Here is a 14,842-nt window from a genome sequence, read left to right on the forward strand (position 1 = left end):
CCTTTTCACCATCCACTCCTTTTTTCCCCTCTACTTGTTCTGATTACACACAAAAAGCTGCCATCAGAGTGGGGAAGCCCTCATCATAGTTGGTGTTGCATAGAGTGGGGGACAGTCCTTTGCCCTGGAGAGCTTTCAGTTCAAGAAGCAGACAGAATGTGAAAACTACTCGGAGAACCAAGTCAGTTTAATAAGCCTTTAACTTAGTGACAAGATTTGTGTTTTCGGAGTACTGTTAATTTCAGTCACCAAATTAGGGTCGCTACTGGACAGGATTAAGGCCGACTAGTTCTCAAATAAGTGATTCAACAAGAGAAACTGTTTTATAAGGTTGCAATTCTGACATACCTGCATACATTGGTAATGTCTGCACCAGAATAACCCTCCATTTTTTCAGCTATATTTGCAAGGTCAACATCGTCAGCCAGTTCCAACTCTCGCAGGTTTATCCGTAAGAGTTCTTCTCTGCCTTTTGCTAAACAAAAAAATAGCATGTCTATAATTCTGTGATTCAAAAGATACACACAGGCTGGCTCTAATTTGTTTTAATCCTCCTTTGCTCTATTCTACATCTACATCTAAAGTCCAATTCAGAAGGCAAATATTCTCAGAAACAGGAGCACAAAGTTAAGTTCCTAAGTCTATATTTAGGATCCTAACAAGTTGCCGGATTTTCAGAAGCGCTGAGCGCAAATGGACTTAGAATCATAGGGTTAGAGGGACCACAAGGGTCATCTAGCTAACTCCATGCCAAGATGCAGGATTTGTTGTGTCTAAACCATCCAACACAGATGGCTATCAAGCCTCCTTTTGAAAAACTTCCAGTGAAGGAGTTTCCACAACCTCCTTAGACGTAAGAGGTTGCAGCTGGGCACTCAGCATTTCTGAAAGTCAGGCCACTTTTTAGGAGTGTTAACTTTGCATTCCTATTTTTGAAATTCAATCAATTATAGTCCTTACATTGTTTTTCACCTCTCTGTTCTAGGCTTATCTCTGTATCCATTGGCCTTATACCCACATGTACCTGCCATTTTAATGCTTTGTCTGTGGTGTTATGGAACTTGATGCACTCTCTTCCATATCCAGACCATGAATGCATTCAACCAAACAATACACTCAGGGTAAAGTGCCTCCAAAGTTCAAAGGTCTCTTCCGAGCCCAGATGTCCGGCACAGTATACTAAGATACTGCCAAAAATCACAAGACTCATCACAAAACAAAAGAAGCAACGATCACTTTTTTTTTAATCTAAGGAAATCTTTGTACCTGATGGTAAAGGAATGTAAATTCTCTTTTCTAGTCGTCGTCTTAGGGCCTCATCAATATCCCAAGGAAAATTAGTAGCAGCAAGTACCATAACCATTTTGGAAGGATCATCATTTTCAGCAGCCCCTCCAACACCTGTGGTAGGAGGGGAAATAGTTAAACCTATTCAGCTATCATGGGAAGATCCTATATAGATACAGAATCACGGATACCCTGAGATCTAATATTAAAGTGCAAGTTTAATTTTAGTTCTACCTGCCATTTTGGGATGAAGAACTGCAAATTCTAGGTCAGAGAACTGAGGTTAACATTGATATAAGTTTCACAAGATGGGCAAGTCCTTCTGCATCAACATACAGACAATTTTGCAATATCTGCCTGGATTTTTGCCTTTATCACAGGGTGTCAATGTGAAAACTTAGAATGGAACTAAAAATAAGGATACTCAAAAATGTCATTAACAGCCACGCCAAAAAGTGTAACTGCTGCTATCAAAATCAGATCTTCCCCACCAATTTGTAGGCCTGATACTGCAATCCCTTACTCAGGTGAGTAATTTTTATTAACATAAGAAGTCCCAGGAAAGTCAGCATTCAAGACTAGTGGATTAGGTCCATGGACTAAAACCCTTTTGAAGAGACAGGAAGTATTTTAATCTGTAAAGCATAGTTAAATTAGTGGCACTATATAAATAGCTTTTACTAATAAAAATCCAAGATGTGTTTTACTAGAATTGTCATCCTCTACATCTGTTACCAAGGTGTTTATTTGTAAATCATTCTAATGACAAAACCGACAGATTTTGCTTGTAATCAGTGACAGACCCTGGAATACCCACTGTACTGTTTGCCCTAATATTAAAGCATAACAAGACACCATTTATGAATATTCCAAAATTCCATGGCTAAAAAAGGGAGCTAATGAAAAATTCATTACTGATGCAAATATCTGAATTGCAAGGAAAGTGTCTCAAGGGCTCTGACCATGCTCCTATTTAAGTCAATGGGAGTTTCTCTATAGACTTAAATGGGTGCAGGATCAGACTGCTCAAGTTTAAAAAAAAGATTTTATGACTCCTGGAATCCTAACACAAGTTATTCTGCAGATTAGCAAAGGATTTGAAGGTTTCTTTAAGTACATATTCAACAGTGTTGAGCAAAGAATTTGAAATTTAAAATAGCTAATTTTCAGCACAAATTAAACTGGCATGGGTTTTTCCCTATTCAGTAACAATTGCTTAAATTAACTGTAGAAATTAACTGAAGTGTGCCATTTTTATTCAAATGCTATTTAAAAACAGTATCATAATGTGAATCCTTTTGGAGGTGATGTTAACTGCCATTAGAAGTTTAAATTTGCATAGATTACAGTTATTCAAATCACTTGTATAGAAGACTACAGTCTGGAGCGCTTAGTGATGGTTGTCTTTGAAGACTTTCTGCTACTACAGCTATACAGCTACATCTGACTGCTCTACTTTATTGGACTACTAAGGGGGAAGGGTTAGGCTGGAAGGGGGAAAATCACTTGTGGGAAGTGTAGGGTTATATAAAAGGAGTCATGACTGACAAGGAGCTCAATGATTCCACACTTTTGAGGAAGCTCAATTATTCTGAAGTTACAATACGAAGTTGAGATTCAGATACTGAAGAGCGTTTGCTGGAGTAGATAAGGTAGTACAGATGAGCTCAGTATATTTGTAGTGTCTTGTGAGTTTGAGTAATGTTTATGTGTTTATCATTTTAATCTGCCTTTTTAAAAACAGCGTAAGTAAGTTCTTGTGCCTAAAAGAATAAAATCCTTTTATTTTTTCCCATAACCCAGAACCATCAACAATGATTAAGTTCATTTACCATCCATCTGAACCAGCAGTTCTGCTTTTACCCGTCGACTGGCTTCATGCTCCTCTGAGGTTCCTCTGCGACTACAGATAGAGTCTATCTCATCAATAAATATAGTTGTTGGTGCATAAAATCGAGCCTAGAGAAATCAGAAACTGAAATTACATCAGTTTAAATAAAGCTTAAGATAATCTTATTTCTTTGGAATTGTCACATCTCCTAAAGCTGCCTATGCTTTGGGGATTCACCACAATAGGAATAAATAGCCAACATCTCTTCTCCCTTACCTCCACCTTTCAAACATACATACCATGAGCAATTATGCTTTCAGTAGCAATGATATAAAAGCAGAACATTACCCTACTCAAGTGTAGTAACCCTTAGATTATTACATGCCAGCTATTTAACAGCCTGCAGCAACACTATACAATAATTTACCATGGAAATGAATGTCACATCCAGCTCAAAGTGCACCCCAGAATGTAATTTAAATAAGCACAGTAATTATCGAAGGTAGTTATCTGACCAGGACACTAAAGTTAACACCTGTAATATGTTATGGGATCTTTAATGAAACCAAGGTCAAATCTCCTAAATCAGCACTAAAACCATGTTGGGATAATCAGTTCATTACTACTACAAGGGGTGAATGCCACCACCTGATTCATCCACACTAATTCCTGTAGCACATGTTTCCAAGAAGCCTGGCAGTCACATGCTAATCCTAGCCAGACCTTGAGATTTGATAAAAAGCAGAGAGAAAAACACCTAGGAAATTCAAAGTTATTGTCCTACAGCAATTATAACATATTGCTTTGTGCATACATAATATTTTCTGTTGCTGTATATGGCATTAACTTTGATGCCTTTACCATGTATAATGTGGTCAACTTCAATAAATTCAAACCTGAAGTTCCCACAGCAATGTGATAGGATTTGTTTGTAGAATTGAGGCTACAATAACCACATTTTACAAGACTGTTCACCCCAGAATGCACTGCATTTGAACTTGGCAATGTAGAAAAGCCTTTACTGAGTCCACCACTCCATTAATTCCAAGTGTCACATGCTCTGTAGACTACTGAGTCTTAACCACATTATATGATTTGAACTGAAGATTAAAATTTGTGTTATTCTTAGCTAAAAGGGAACACTACACATTTTATATAGCGGATGATTGTGTGACCATATCTAATCTACTTAATTGGGATCTGAAGTCGCAGAGCAAGGTTTTGAATTTTAGTAGTTTTGTCTTTAGGGAGTTATTTCAAATCAGCCTGCAAAGTCTATTTGTAGAAAGCACAGACCAAATAGTGTCTCAGACAGAAAATGTTTATTTTAGTGTATCACATTATTAGTAGGTATAAGCAGGCCTTGATTAAGGAACTCTGGAGCCTTTGGGTATGTCTACTTGGGAAGTTTCACCCATTACGTTTGTATAACTAGTGATTTAAACTCCCTGTGTAGGCACTTATTCTGGAATAAGAGTGGCTTTTTTCAGCCTACTTTAAACCATTTTCAAAGAGGCATAAGCGAAACCACAAAAAAGCTCTTAAACTAGAATCAGCATGTCCACATGGGGAGTATAATGGTACAACTATAATGAGTTAAATTCACATTATCTTATACAAGTATACCTTTCCCATGTACCTGAAGGTTTATCTACGTCACAATATGCCAAACCCCTCCTTCCACCATTGAGCTATTGTTTTGGGCTGCTTGCTGACTCAGACAGACATTACTACATTGGTTACACTATTCACAGTTTTTCTTAAAACCATGAGGAATAGCAACCTTTTATTAAAATGAAACTGGAGATTCTGATGCAGTCACATGAATCCAAGAACTGTGGCCATAAGTTTGGCTGAAAGCACTTATGCTTTAATTCAACCTGAGGTATGAGCACATACGCTAAGCAGGACCATTCTGTCAATTTTTACAAGTGGTTTTCTATGAATAATACCTGTGTGCATATTTATACACACACTAAAAACTGAGGGTCTCAAACTTCAATATAACTAATAAGGCTTTAAATTGGAGGCCTACTGCCACAGTGTATCTTGCGTAGGTTTCACTACTGTGGGAACAGAATTACTACCCACTATTCCTTTTAGAGTTGTTAGTCACCATTTCAAACAGCAGGCGGACAAGTTTCTCAGATTCTCCTCTGTATTTTGAAGTAAGTGTTGATGAAGAGATGTTGAAAAATGTTGTTTTGCATTCAGTAGCTACAGCTTTTGCAAGGAGAGTCTTTCCAGTACCAGGTGGACCAACCATCAGCACACCCTATTTGAAAAGAGACAGTCCAAAGTGATGTACCAAAAATCTGTTAAGGCTAGTGAAAACCCACTGCAACAATCATAGCCTAAGAAACTGTTTGATAGCCTCAGTGTTGGATTATTTAGTACGAACTTTTGCTTAATTACATTTCCAAACCAGGAAGAGAAGGTGGATGAGGCTTTTTTTAAACTAACAAAATCATCCAAAATGCAGGGCTTGGTGGTGATTTCAACTACCCAGACATCTGTTGGGAAAGTAAGACAACAGGGTACAAATTATCCAACAAGTTCTTCAAATGCATTGGAGGCCACTTTTATTACAGAAGGTGGAGAAAGCAAATGGGTGAGAGGCTATTCTGGCTTTGATTCCAACAAACAGGGAGGAATGAGTGGAGAATTTGAAGGTGGAAGGCAGCTTGGTTGAAAGTGATTATGAAATTATGGCGTTCATGATTCTAAGGAGTGATAGGAGGGAAAAACAGCAGAATAGAGACAATGCACTCAAGAAGGCAGACTTTAGTAAACTCAGGGAGTTGGTAGGGAAGATCCCATGGAAAATATGGCTAAAGGAAAAGGGAGTTCAGGAGCGTTGGCAGTTTTTTAAAGAGATGTTATTAAGGGCACAAGAGCAAACTACTCCAATGCTTAGAAAAGATAGGAAGCATGGTAAGAGGCCACCTTGTTTAATTAAGAGATCGTCCATGACCTGAAACAAAAAAGAGAGTCATACAAAAAGTGGAGACTAGGTCAAATTACAAGGTTTGAATGAAAACACACACACACACACACACACACACACAAAGGCACTTAAGGACAAAATTAGAAAGGCCAAGGCACAAAATGAGATTAAACTAGCTAGGGATATAAAGGGTAATAAGAAAGCATTTTACAAATTCATGGGAAGCAAGACAACAATGAGGGACAGGGTAGGCCCATTACTAAATGAAGGGCAGGAGGGGAAAAGGGGGGACAAAAACAGAAAACGCAGCAATGGCCAAAGTCTTAATTAAAATACCTATTTGTTTCACTTTTCACCAAAAAAAAAGTTAGCAGTGATTGGACAACTAACAGAGAACATCAGTGTAAATGGGGTAGAATCTGAGGCTCAAATAGGAAAAGAACAAGTTACATGTCTTCAAGTGATTAGGGCCTGATGAAATAGATCCTAGAATTCTTGAAGAACTGGCTGAAGACATCTGAGCTATTAGCAATTATCTTTGAGAATTTGTGGAGGACAGGAGAGATGCTTAAGGACTTGAAAAGGGCAAAATTAGATACCTATCTATAAAAAGAGGAATAAAGACAACCCAGGGAATTATAGACCATTCAGCTTAACTTCCCTAATCAGAAAGATAATGGAGCAAATAATCAAACCATCAATTTGTAACCACCTAGAAGAAAATAAGATGGTAAACAGTCAATACAGATTTGTCAAGAACAAATCATTTCAAACCAACCTAGTGTCCTTCTTTGACAGATTAACAAGCCTTGTGGATAGGGAGAAAGCAGTAGATGCGATAGTAGATTTTGACTTTAGTAAGGCTTTTGATATTGTCTCATGACTTTCACATGACATAAATAAACTAGAGCAGTGATTTGCAAACTTTGAGCTGAGCCCCCCAATTTGAGTCACATTTTGGTTACACCCCTGCAACTCAGACAAAAATAGACACATGCAAAAGTATACTTGTTAGCCTATTTATAAACCTAACAGAGACCTTAATACAACTTTAATTAAATTACCTACACCGGTAAGTTTCAAATACACAGATACCAAGCCAAGGCTCCCTCAGCAGCAGGTTGCTTCTACCTTGCAGCCAGGATGCACCTGCTATGGCAGGGCCAATACCTGGCCCTCTGCCCCTCCCCACTTGGGTTTTCAGGGTTGGGGAAGGCATATGCAATGGTCTCTGGGGACAGAGCCAGAGCTGGGCTCAGAATCTGCCAGAAGTGGAAATGGGCCCAGCAGATGTTGACACTGACCCACAGGCTGGGTGGCCCACTGAGGTGAGTTGGAGCTGGAGGTGGCACTCCCTTCCCACCCCTGTGGGGGCTGGCATGAGCTGCCTGGCGTCACCACTCGCCCCCATAAAAGAGTTCCTCCCCACTGCCCTAGGGGGCACGCCAAACAGTTTGAACACCTCTGAACTAGAGAAATACAGCCTGGAAGACAAAACTACTATAAGGTGAAAAACCACACTCAGAGTAATCCTCAATGGTTCACAGTCGAGCTGGAAGGCCATATATAGTGGTGCCTCATAGAGATCTGACCTGGTTCTATTCAATATCTTCAGAAATAATTTGGATAATGGCACAGAGAGTTCACTTAAAGTTTGTGGACGATATCAAGCTGGAAGGGGTTGCAAGAGCTTTGAAAGACCAGATTAAAATTCAAAATGATCTGGACAAACTGGAGAAATGGTCTAAATTAAATAGGATGAAATTCAGTAAGGACAAATGCAAAGTACTCCACGCAGAAAGGAACAGTCAGTTGCGCACACAGAAAACGGGAAATGACTGCCTAGGAAGGAGTACTGCAGAAAAGGATCTGGGAGTTACAGTGGATCACAATAATACTGTTGCAAAAAAAGTGAACGTAATTCTGAGATGTATTAGCAGAAGTGTTGTAATCAAGGCGCAAGAAGTAATTCTTTCATTCTACTCAGCATTGATAAGGGTTCAATTGGAGTACCATGTCCAGTTCTGAGCAGAACACTTCAGAAAAGATGTGAACAAATTTCAGAAAGTCCATAGGAAAGCACCAAAAATGATCAAAGGTCTAGAAAACACATTTTATGAGGAAAGACTGAAAAAAATTGGTTTGTTTAGTCTGCGGAAGACGGAGGGGAGACCTAACAGTCTTCAAGTACATAAAAGATTGTTATGAAGAGGTGGATGATAAATTTTCTCCTTAACCACCGAGGACAGGACAAGAAGCAATGGTCTTAAATTGCAGTGAGGGAGATTCAGGATAGACATTAGGAAAAACTTCCTAACTTAAGGTTAGTTAAGCACTGGAACAAATTACCTAGGGAGGTTGTGGAATTGCTGTCATGTAAGGTTTTTAAGAACAGGTTGGACAAACACCTGTCAAGGATGTTCAGATAATACTTCGTCCTGCCTTAGTGCAGGGGACTAGACTAGATGACCTGTCGAGGTCCCTTCCGGTCCTACATTTCTATGATTCTATTCAAAACTAAGTAGTGAAGTGATATTACTTCCTTGAATACTAACAGAATGCACACGTCAGTATACGTTTTAGCCTACACTAACTTCATTTGTATTCAAACGACACACAGTTGACTTAAAAGTTTTGGTTAAAGATGGGTAGATATAATATACACAGAATATTTGTGAGTTCAGGTGCTCCACTTACGACAGGTCTTAGAATTACATTGCATGCTAAGAATCAGCAATTTCTTACCTTCCACGGTCTTCTAATTCCCTTAAAGAATTCTGGCATCCACATTGGTAAGACTACAGCTTCTTTGAGCAATTTTTTGGCGTCAACTAAGTCAGCTATATCATCCCTGATAGAGAAAAAAAGAACGTTGTTTAACACTTTATGACAGGGACATGCCTGATCACTGTTCAATTCAAGATGCAAAACACTTTTATTACCATTAATAGCTATTTAGTAGCCTATACGAATGAGTTGGTCTAGTTCTGTTTCTAGGGAATATCTACACTGGAGCTAGAAGAGGCAATTTCCAGCTCGGGTACACAAACCTGTAGCATATTAAAAACAGAAGTGTAGCCAAAGCTGCATGACCAACAAGAGGGACTAGACACCTGGAGTACGATCCCATTCAAGACCATAAGTACGTATTTGGGGCAATTAGCCCCTCCTGCTGCTTGTGCTGCCGCGGCTATACTTCTATTTTTAGCACACTAGCTTGATCAGAGCAGCATGGGTATGTCTCCTCAAGCTGGAAATTATACTTTCCAGCTTTACTGTAATCAGACTACTAGTGGGCAAATTCTCTCATCACTTCTTCAATTGTAATCTCCACAGAGGTGCCAACGACTGAAAAGACATTGAAATTAAACTACATTCTCACTTGTGCCCTCAGCCTTTCCGTGCAGTCAGGGAGGAAGAACACTGGTTAAGGCAGTTTAGGGGAAGCTTGTGTGTTACCACTGCCTGTTCTGTAGCTCTCCCACTAAGGACTTTGATAGCCCAAGAAACCTGATCTTGTGATATTCTGATCAGCATACTCAAGGCAACTATGCTTCCCTTCTTGTTTGAGACTAGGTTTGAACACTTTCTGTAAACGCTGAAAAATGACTGTCTTTTTCCACTAGAGGTTACACTATTTTCAGCACCAATTCAGGTGGACCCATTAGTGACAAGTCCTTTTGCTAGCATAGAGCTATACAGCAGAAAGCCTTTCCAAAAGACACTGGCAGACCTAATATAATCTTACATATACTGAAACAGTGCCTCATGCATGAGCAGCTCAGACACTGGACTATAAGGCGGATTTGGAGAAGTTTTCCACCAGTTTTCTTGTAATTAAAAAGAGCGCTAGAAACATTCAAGCAAGCAAACTTACTTTAATATAGAAAAAACAATGTAGCTGTAATTATTTAATGTGTCAAAAAGTTAATCCCCAAAAGATAGCCTCCACTTTATAACAGAAAAACTGCAACCTGGATATAAGCTTAATTTTACTCAAACTTACCATCGAACATTGGGATTTTGAGAAATTATATCTTTTTCCAAAGCCTCTACTAAGTCTTTATCATACCCAGTACCATCAAACTTCTTTGGCTCAGATTCTGAAACATCAGATGACGACTTGTTCTATGTTAAAAAACAAAATCGATACATGTGATAGTCTGAATTCATGAGAGGCTGTACTGCAGTATTATATATTGCCTTCTCCTGGGTAGACCCAACAGTGGCTCCGAAGTCTGGAATTTTGGGGGTAAAAGGGATCCCATCTAGCTCTGAATCCCTGCATAAATATTCTGCCCCTGTGATGCTTTCAAAGTGCCTTTACTAATAAATAAATATATATATATATATATATATCTATATCTATATCTCAAACTGACTTGGTTAAGAAAACTTTTCATTAACACTTCACCATCAGCAAAGCCCACCGAAGGCACAGAGGCAACATTTTTTTCCTTTCTTTCTAAAGGTTCAATGTAGCATTTTACTTATTAGAGTTAATCCTGCTCTTACTAAAATCAGCTGCAAGACTTGCATTGAAATCAATGGGAGTAGGATTTGATACTATCACTAGTATAAAGCACTGAACCCTGCCTACCACCCATGCTAACTGTTTAATTTACAACGATATACAATATGATGTACATGCTATTTCATTTCCAGGTGTCTAGTTCTAACGAGGCAGTTTATATTATGTATGACACCCCTATATTGAAGCACTTTTAGAGATTACAGAAACGGAAGTAAACCCTGGATTCTATCTATCCATCAGTTCTGTGGACATTAATAGGTTGGCTTTGATTTATTTGATAAAGACATTGGTTTATTTTAGAAAGCTATGTCAAAGATGGGTTTTACTTGTTGAATGTGATCTCTTATTTCAGCCATTATCAGGTTATTATTATGTGACACTGTCCTTCTGGGAATTGCACAGTTCTGACCTAGTTCTGACTGGAAGAATAGTCGTTTTAGATTGAATCCAGATATATTGCCAGTTTGTTTTTAAAAAAAGAGAAATGTAACTAGCTGAGATCAGGCTGACTTTCTGAATGAGAGGTTTAAGATCTCCCTTAAGAGTTAAGTGAATCCTGAGAAATTTTGCTTCCAGATGTTTTGAAAGATACAAGGCAACAGCCTCCCACTGTTGTCTGCAAGAGTCGTATATAAAAAAATAATTCACTCTGACTCTCAAAATTTGAATCAGCTACTGAAATGAGGACTGAAGTAATACAATTTTGTATTTCTTGTAAACAGCCATGTCCAAGAATTTCCAATGAACTCTTGTATAAGGTCTGAGTTACACAGCAGAAGGGCTTTACAAAGAGGCAATATCGTCTAGGGGAACATGTACAGGATTTGAGGTCAGCAACTGGCAAAAGTTCTAAGCCCTGGCTCTGCTAATTAATCTATGTGGCCTTCAGCCAATTATGCTGTCCTTCAGTGTTCATCTTCATCCATTAAACACCTTACAGATATATTCCGAGGTTTCATGCTTGTATATAGTGTTTTAAATATGAGAAGCACTATACAAGTTTTAAGTTTGGTCAAAGATAACGTCTTTGCACTAGTCATCTCCCTATCCCCCAACGTAAGGATGCAATGAAACCACAAATCTCTAAACTTCATGAAATGATCTACAAGTTTACCTTTTCCTCTCTTCCTTTATTCTGCTGATCCTTCCTTTCTCGGCCACGGACTGCTTTCCCTTTATCATTAGGATTTCGAGAGGCGGGCCGGTGAGGGCCTCTGACGGCTGCACTTACACGGTTATTGTGACCTCTGCAATCATTGCACTGAACAGACTGACGTTTTCTGGCTCCTGGAGAAGGTCTGATTGGTCATAACATATACAAAAGGTTTAAATTTAAAGACTATGTGACCTTTACCAAACCTCATCAAATCTTAACTTTGAATTGCCCAAAATAAATACTCTTTCTTACCTATTTAATTTTACGATGCCACCAATATTACAAGTTGCCAATATAAAAGCTAAGCTCAAAAACCAGGACTTTTATTTTAAAATAAAGTCACTGAGATTTCATACTTTTCAAACTCACTTCATCCTTTGTCTATACTTAGCCTACCTAAACCAGAAGCTTAATACGTTTATAATATGTTGAAGTACCAATGCTCTTGGTGCTGTCCTAAAGATGCTTATGATCTAACAGAAACTGAAATCCCTATACCAGAGTATTCTTTCTTGATCCCTTGCACAGAATGAAAAAGTTTCTCATGAATACTGGATCACTGGTCAGTATAAGTCAAAAAATCCACTGGAGCATTTCACCCCCTTCAGAAGACTTACACAGACTTTGCAAACCAAGGAGGGAAAAGAGTTTTGGAGACTTCAAACGTTGCCCCTCTCTGTTTAGGCCCTTAATAACAAAAAGCTACATGTACAACTGCAGCTTTTTTTTTTTTGAAACACCACAAGAACCATCAGATTCTGACTCCAGAAATGAAATGCTAGTGCACTAATCTACGTTTCTTAGAAGCAAAATATTTAAAAAAAAATTGTTACTGATAAAACAGTAAGATTTAATACGAAGTTGCCTTACCAGGATCCAAGTCTCATCTCAAGGCTCCAAAAAGACAGCAACTCCACCAAGCTTTTGTTTTCTAACCCTGCACACACATTCCTTTCCCAAAACCGCCTCAATATGACCAGCTTAACCCAAGAGAATGCAATTTATTCTAAAAATGTGTAAATTTCCCACCTTCAGAATTCTCACTGAAACTACTAGATGTGTCTCCTACTCTTCCTGAGACGCTCAGACAACCTTTAGAAACATGCATGCAAATAAGTATGGAGGGGATCACTGAATTTTTTTAAATTCAAGGTCTCTCCTCTGTAGGTACATTTGACACACAATTTCCTAACTACAATTAGTATGTATCATATAGCATCAATCTGTATTTTATATTCTTTGGCACCAGCAAGACTATTGATACAAATATTTTTGCACCAGCGCTTTCAGAAAAATTCCAACTTACAATCCTAAGAGCCAAACTGTTTTCTTATGGATTATTTCTGAGAAATAAGGAAGAGGAAACTCCATGAGGTTTGACTTGAATGGCCTGTTGAGGTTATGTGCAAGGGATCTCTAGTCCACAAAACTCATGGGTATTCTAGGAGATCTGTGGGGAGACTCTGTGCCTTAATAAAGCTCAACAGCTCTCTGGCTTCCATAGCAACACATTTTCCACCATGGTTCCTATGCGTGGTGGTAGGCAAGAGATGAAAGAACCTACATAAATTCATGCTAATATGGTCAATGTTAAGCAGCAGCTAACCTTCCTGCTCCCTAGCAGTCTAGTGACAAACAGAACTTTCTTTCCACCTGCAAAGTGAGCTGTGCTCATTGTCACTAAAGCCTGGTAGGAGACAGAAGGATAGATATCTGGCATCTGATCAAAGAGAATTGTTATGTTGCAGTCAAAGTACTGCATTCGGAGGGCAAAGTAATGAAACGTATTTAACTGCTTAACGGACAGGTGAGATTAAATATAAGTAAAAAAACTGAGGGTTAAAAAATAAAAATGAAATGTGCAGATTTAAATAGAGAAATTATAAATAGAAAAAGTTAGAGTTAATTTAAAAATAGATCAGGCAGGGTTGTTAAATATTAAAAATAGAACTCTCCGGTTTAGTTTATTAAATTTTATTTTAAAAGGACGGCAGGGTAATAATCAAGATGAACATCTGCCACCTTCTGACTGACTGACCTTTCTCCACCCCCTATTTGGCTGTTTTGCCTTTCAGAGTATATATTCTTCAACACAGGGACTGTCCTAGCACAAAAGAGCCCAAATCCTCATTGGGGATTTTGGGTACTACCATTATCCAAGACTAAAGCCAGTAAAATAGTCACTTCTAATATAATAGTTTAAGCATACTTCTTGACCAACACTAAGCACTTTCCTAATGCCCATTCCATCTTTAGGACCACAGGAGAAGTACAAATGAAGTAAGCAGGTTTTTGCATGGGGACAGGTATCAATCTATGACAAAACAGCTTGTGGGATCAGGGCCCTAGTCTTCAATTTCTACAGATTTTAAACTTTCATTTTTTAAAAAATAAATTACATTTCAAGACTTTTTGATTGCAAAGGCAACTTTCCAAAAATGTGAACTGAAATATTTTCTTTAATCTTCAGACATAGTTCCAATGCCTCTGCTCCTTGACAAAGCCATTGAAATTGGAATTACCAAGATTAGTAACGTTGAAACTGACCTCTCAGAACACTGGGTAGCAAAAACTGTCAAAATATCACACCTATTTCAGGCTGTTGCTTGGGAAAGCTACTAGCAGCAGCAAAGGCAAGCCCAGGAGTTATGAACTAGAAGAGGACCCTAAAAAAAGAGAGGCCTTAGAAAGTGCTAGAGTAGCAGATACTTCTCCCTCTCCTTCACACTACCTGCAATGAGAATCATTGCAGGGATGATGAGGAGGGAAGAAAAATACGGCAGTGGAGAGTCAGCTTCCTTGGAACCTCCAAAACACTCATGTTTTCAAACTACACTTTCTTCTTGCAGCTAGAAAGTTGGCTGACGTTTCACATTTATCAGACTATTAAAGACAAAAATAAAATGACATCCTAAAATATTTCAGAGTAACAGCTGTGTTAGTCTGTATTCGCAAAAAGAAAAAGAGTACTTGTGGCACCTTAGAGACTAACCAATTTATTTGAGCATAAGCTTTCGTGAGCTACAGCTCACTTCATCGGATGCATCCTGAAATAGGATCCAGAAATCTCACTCCTTTCCCAGAATT

The 14,842-nt window shown here is 38.5% G+C and overlaps 2 protein-coding genes across 6 annotated transcripts in view; one reads left to right on the plus strand and one right to left on the minus strand.

Moving 5' to 3' along the window:
• GINM1 (glycosylated integral membrane protein 1) overlaps nt 1-3,225 on the plus strand; it is a 42,004-nt gene extending 38,779 nt beyond the window's left edge. Inside the window, exon 7 of one of the 2 annotated variants that reach the window (XM_077813198.1) lies at nt 3,091-3,225. In XM_077813198.1, the coding sequence (XP_077669324.1) occupies nt 3,091-3,105 (15 nt within the window). In that variant the 3' untranslated portion in view covers nt 3,106-3,225. The remainder of the gene's footprint in view (nt 1-3,090) is intronic. The other variant, XM_077813197.1, reaches the window with a different exon arrangement.
• The window catches only part of KATNA1 (katanin catalytic subunit A1), a 51,341-nt gene that overhangs the window by 23,547 nt on the left and 12,952 nt on the right, over nt 1-14,842 (minus strand). For all 4 annotated transcript variants that reach the window (XR_013345659.1, XR_013345658.1, XM_077813192.1 and 1 more), the window contains 7 exons: nt 11,714-11,897; nt 10,072-10,193; nt 8,811-8,916; nt 5,235-5,393; nt 3,120-3,246; nt 1,267-1,401; nt 349-475 (listed from right to left, as the gene is read on the minus strand). Coding sequence is in view for 2 of the 4 variants with exons in the window: in XM_077813192.1 (XP_077669318.1) it covers nt 349-475; nt 1,267-1,401; nt 3,120-3,246; nt 5,235-5,393; nt 8,811-8,916; nt 10,072-10,193; nt 11,714-11,897 (960 nt within the window). In the remaining 2 variants the exon portion in view is untranslated. The remainder of the gene's footprint in view (nt 1-348; nt 476-1,266; nt 1,402-3,119; nt 3,247-5,234; nt 5,394-8,810; nt 8,917-10,071; nt 10,194-11,713; nt 11,898-14,842) is intronic.

The sequence above is a fragment of the Eretmochelys imbricata genome, chromosome 3 (genome assembly GCF_965152235.1).
Source record: "Eretmochelys imbricata isolate rEreImb1 chromosome 3, rEreImb1.hap1, whole genome shotgun sequence".
In the NCBI taxonomy this organism is placed as follows: domain Eukaryota; kingdom Metazoa; phylum Chordata; order Testudines; family Cheloniidae; genus Eretmochelys; species Eretmochelys imbricata.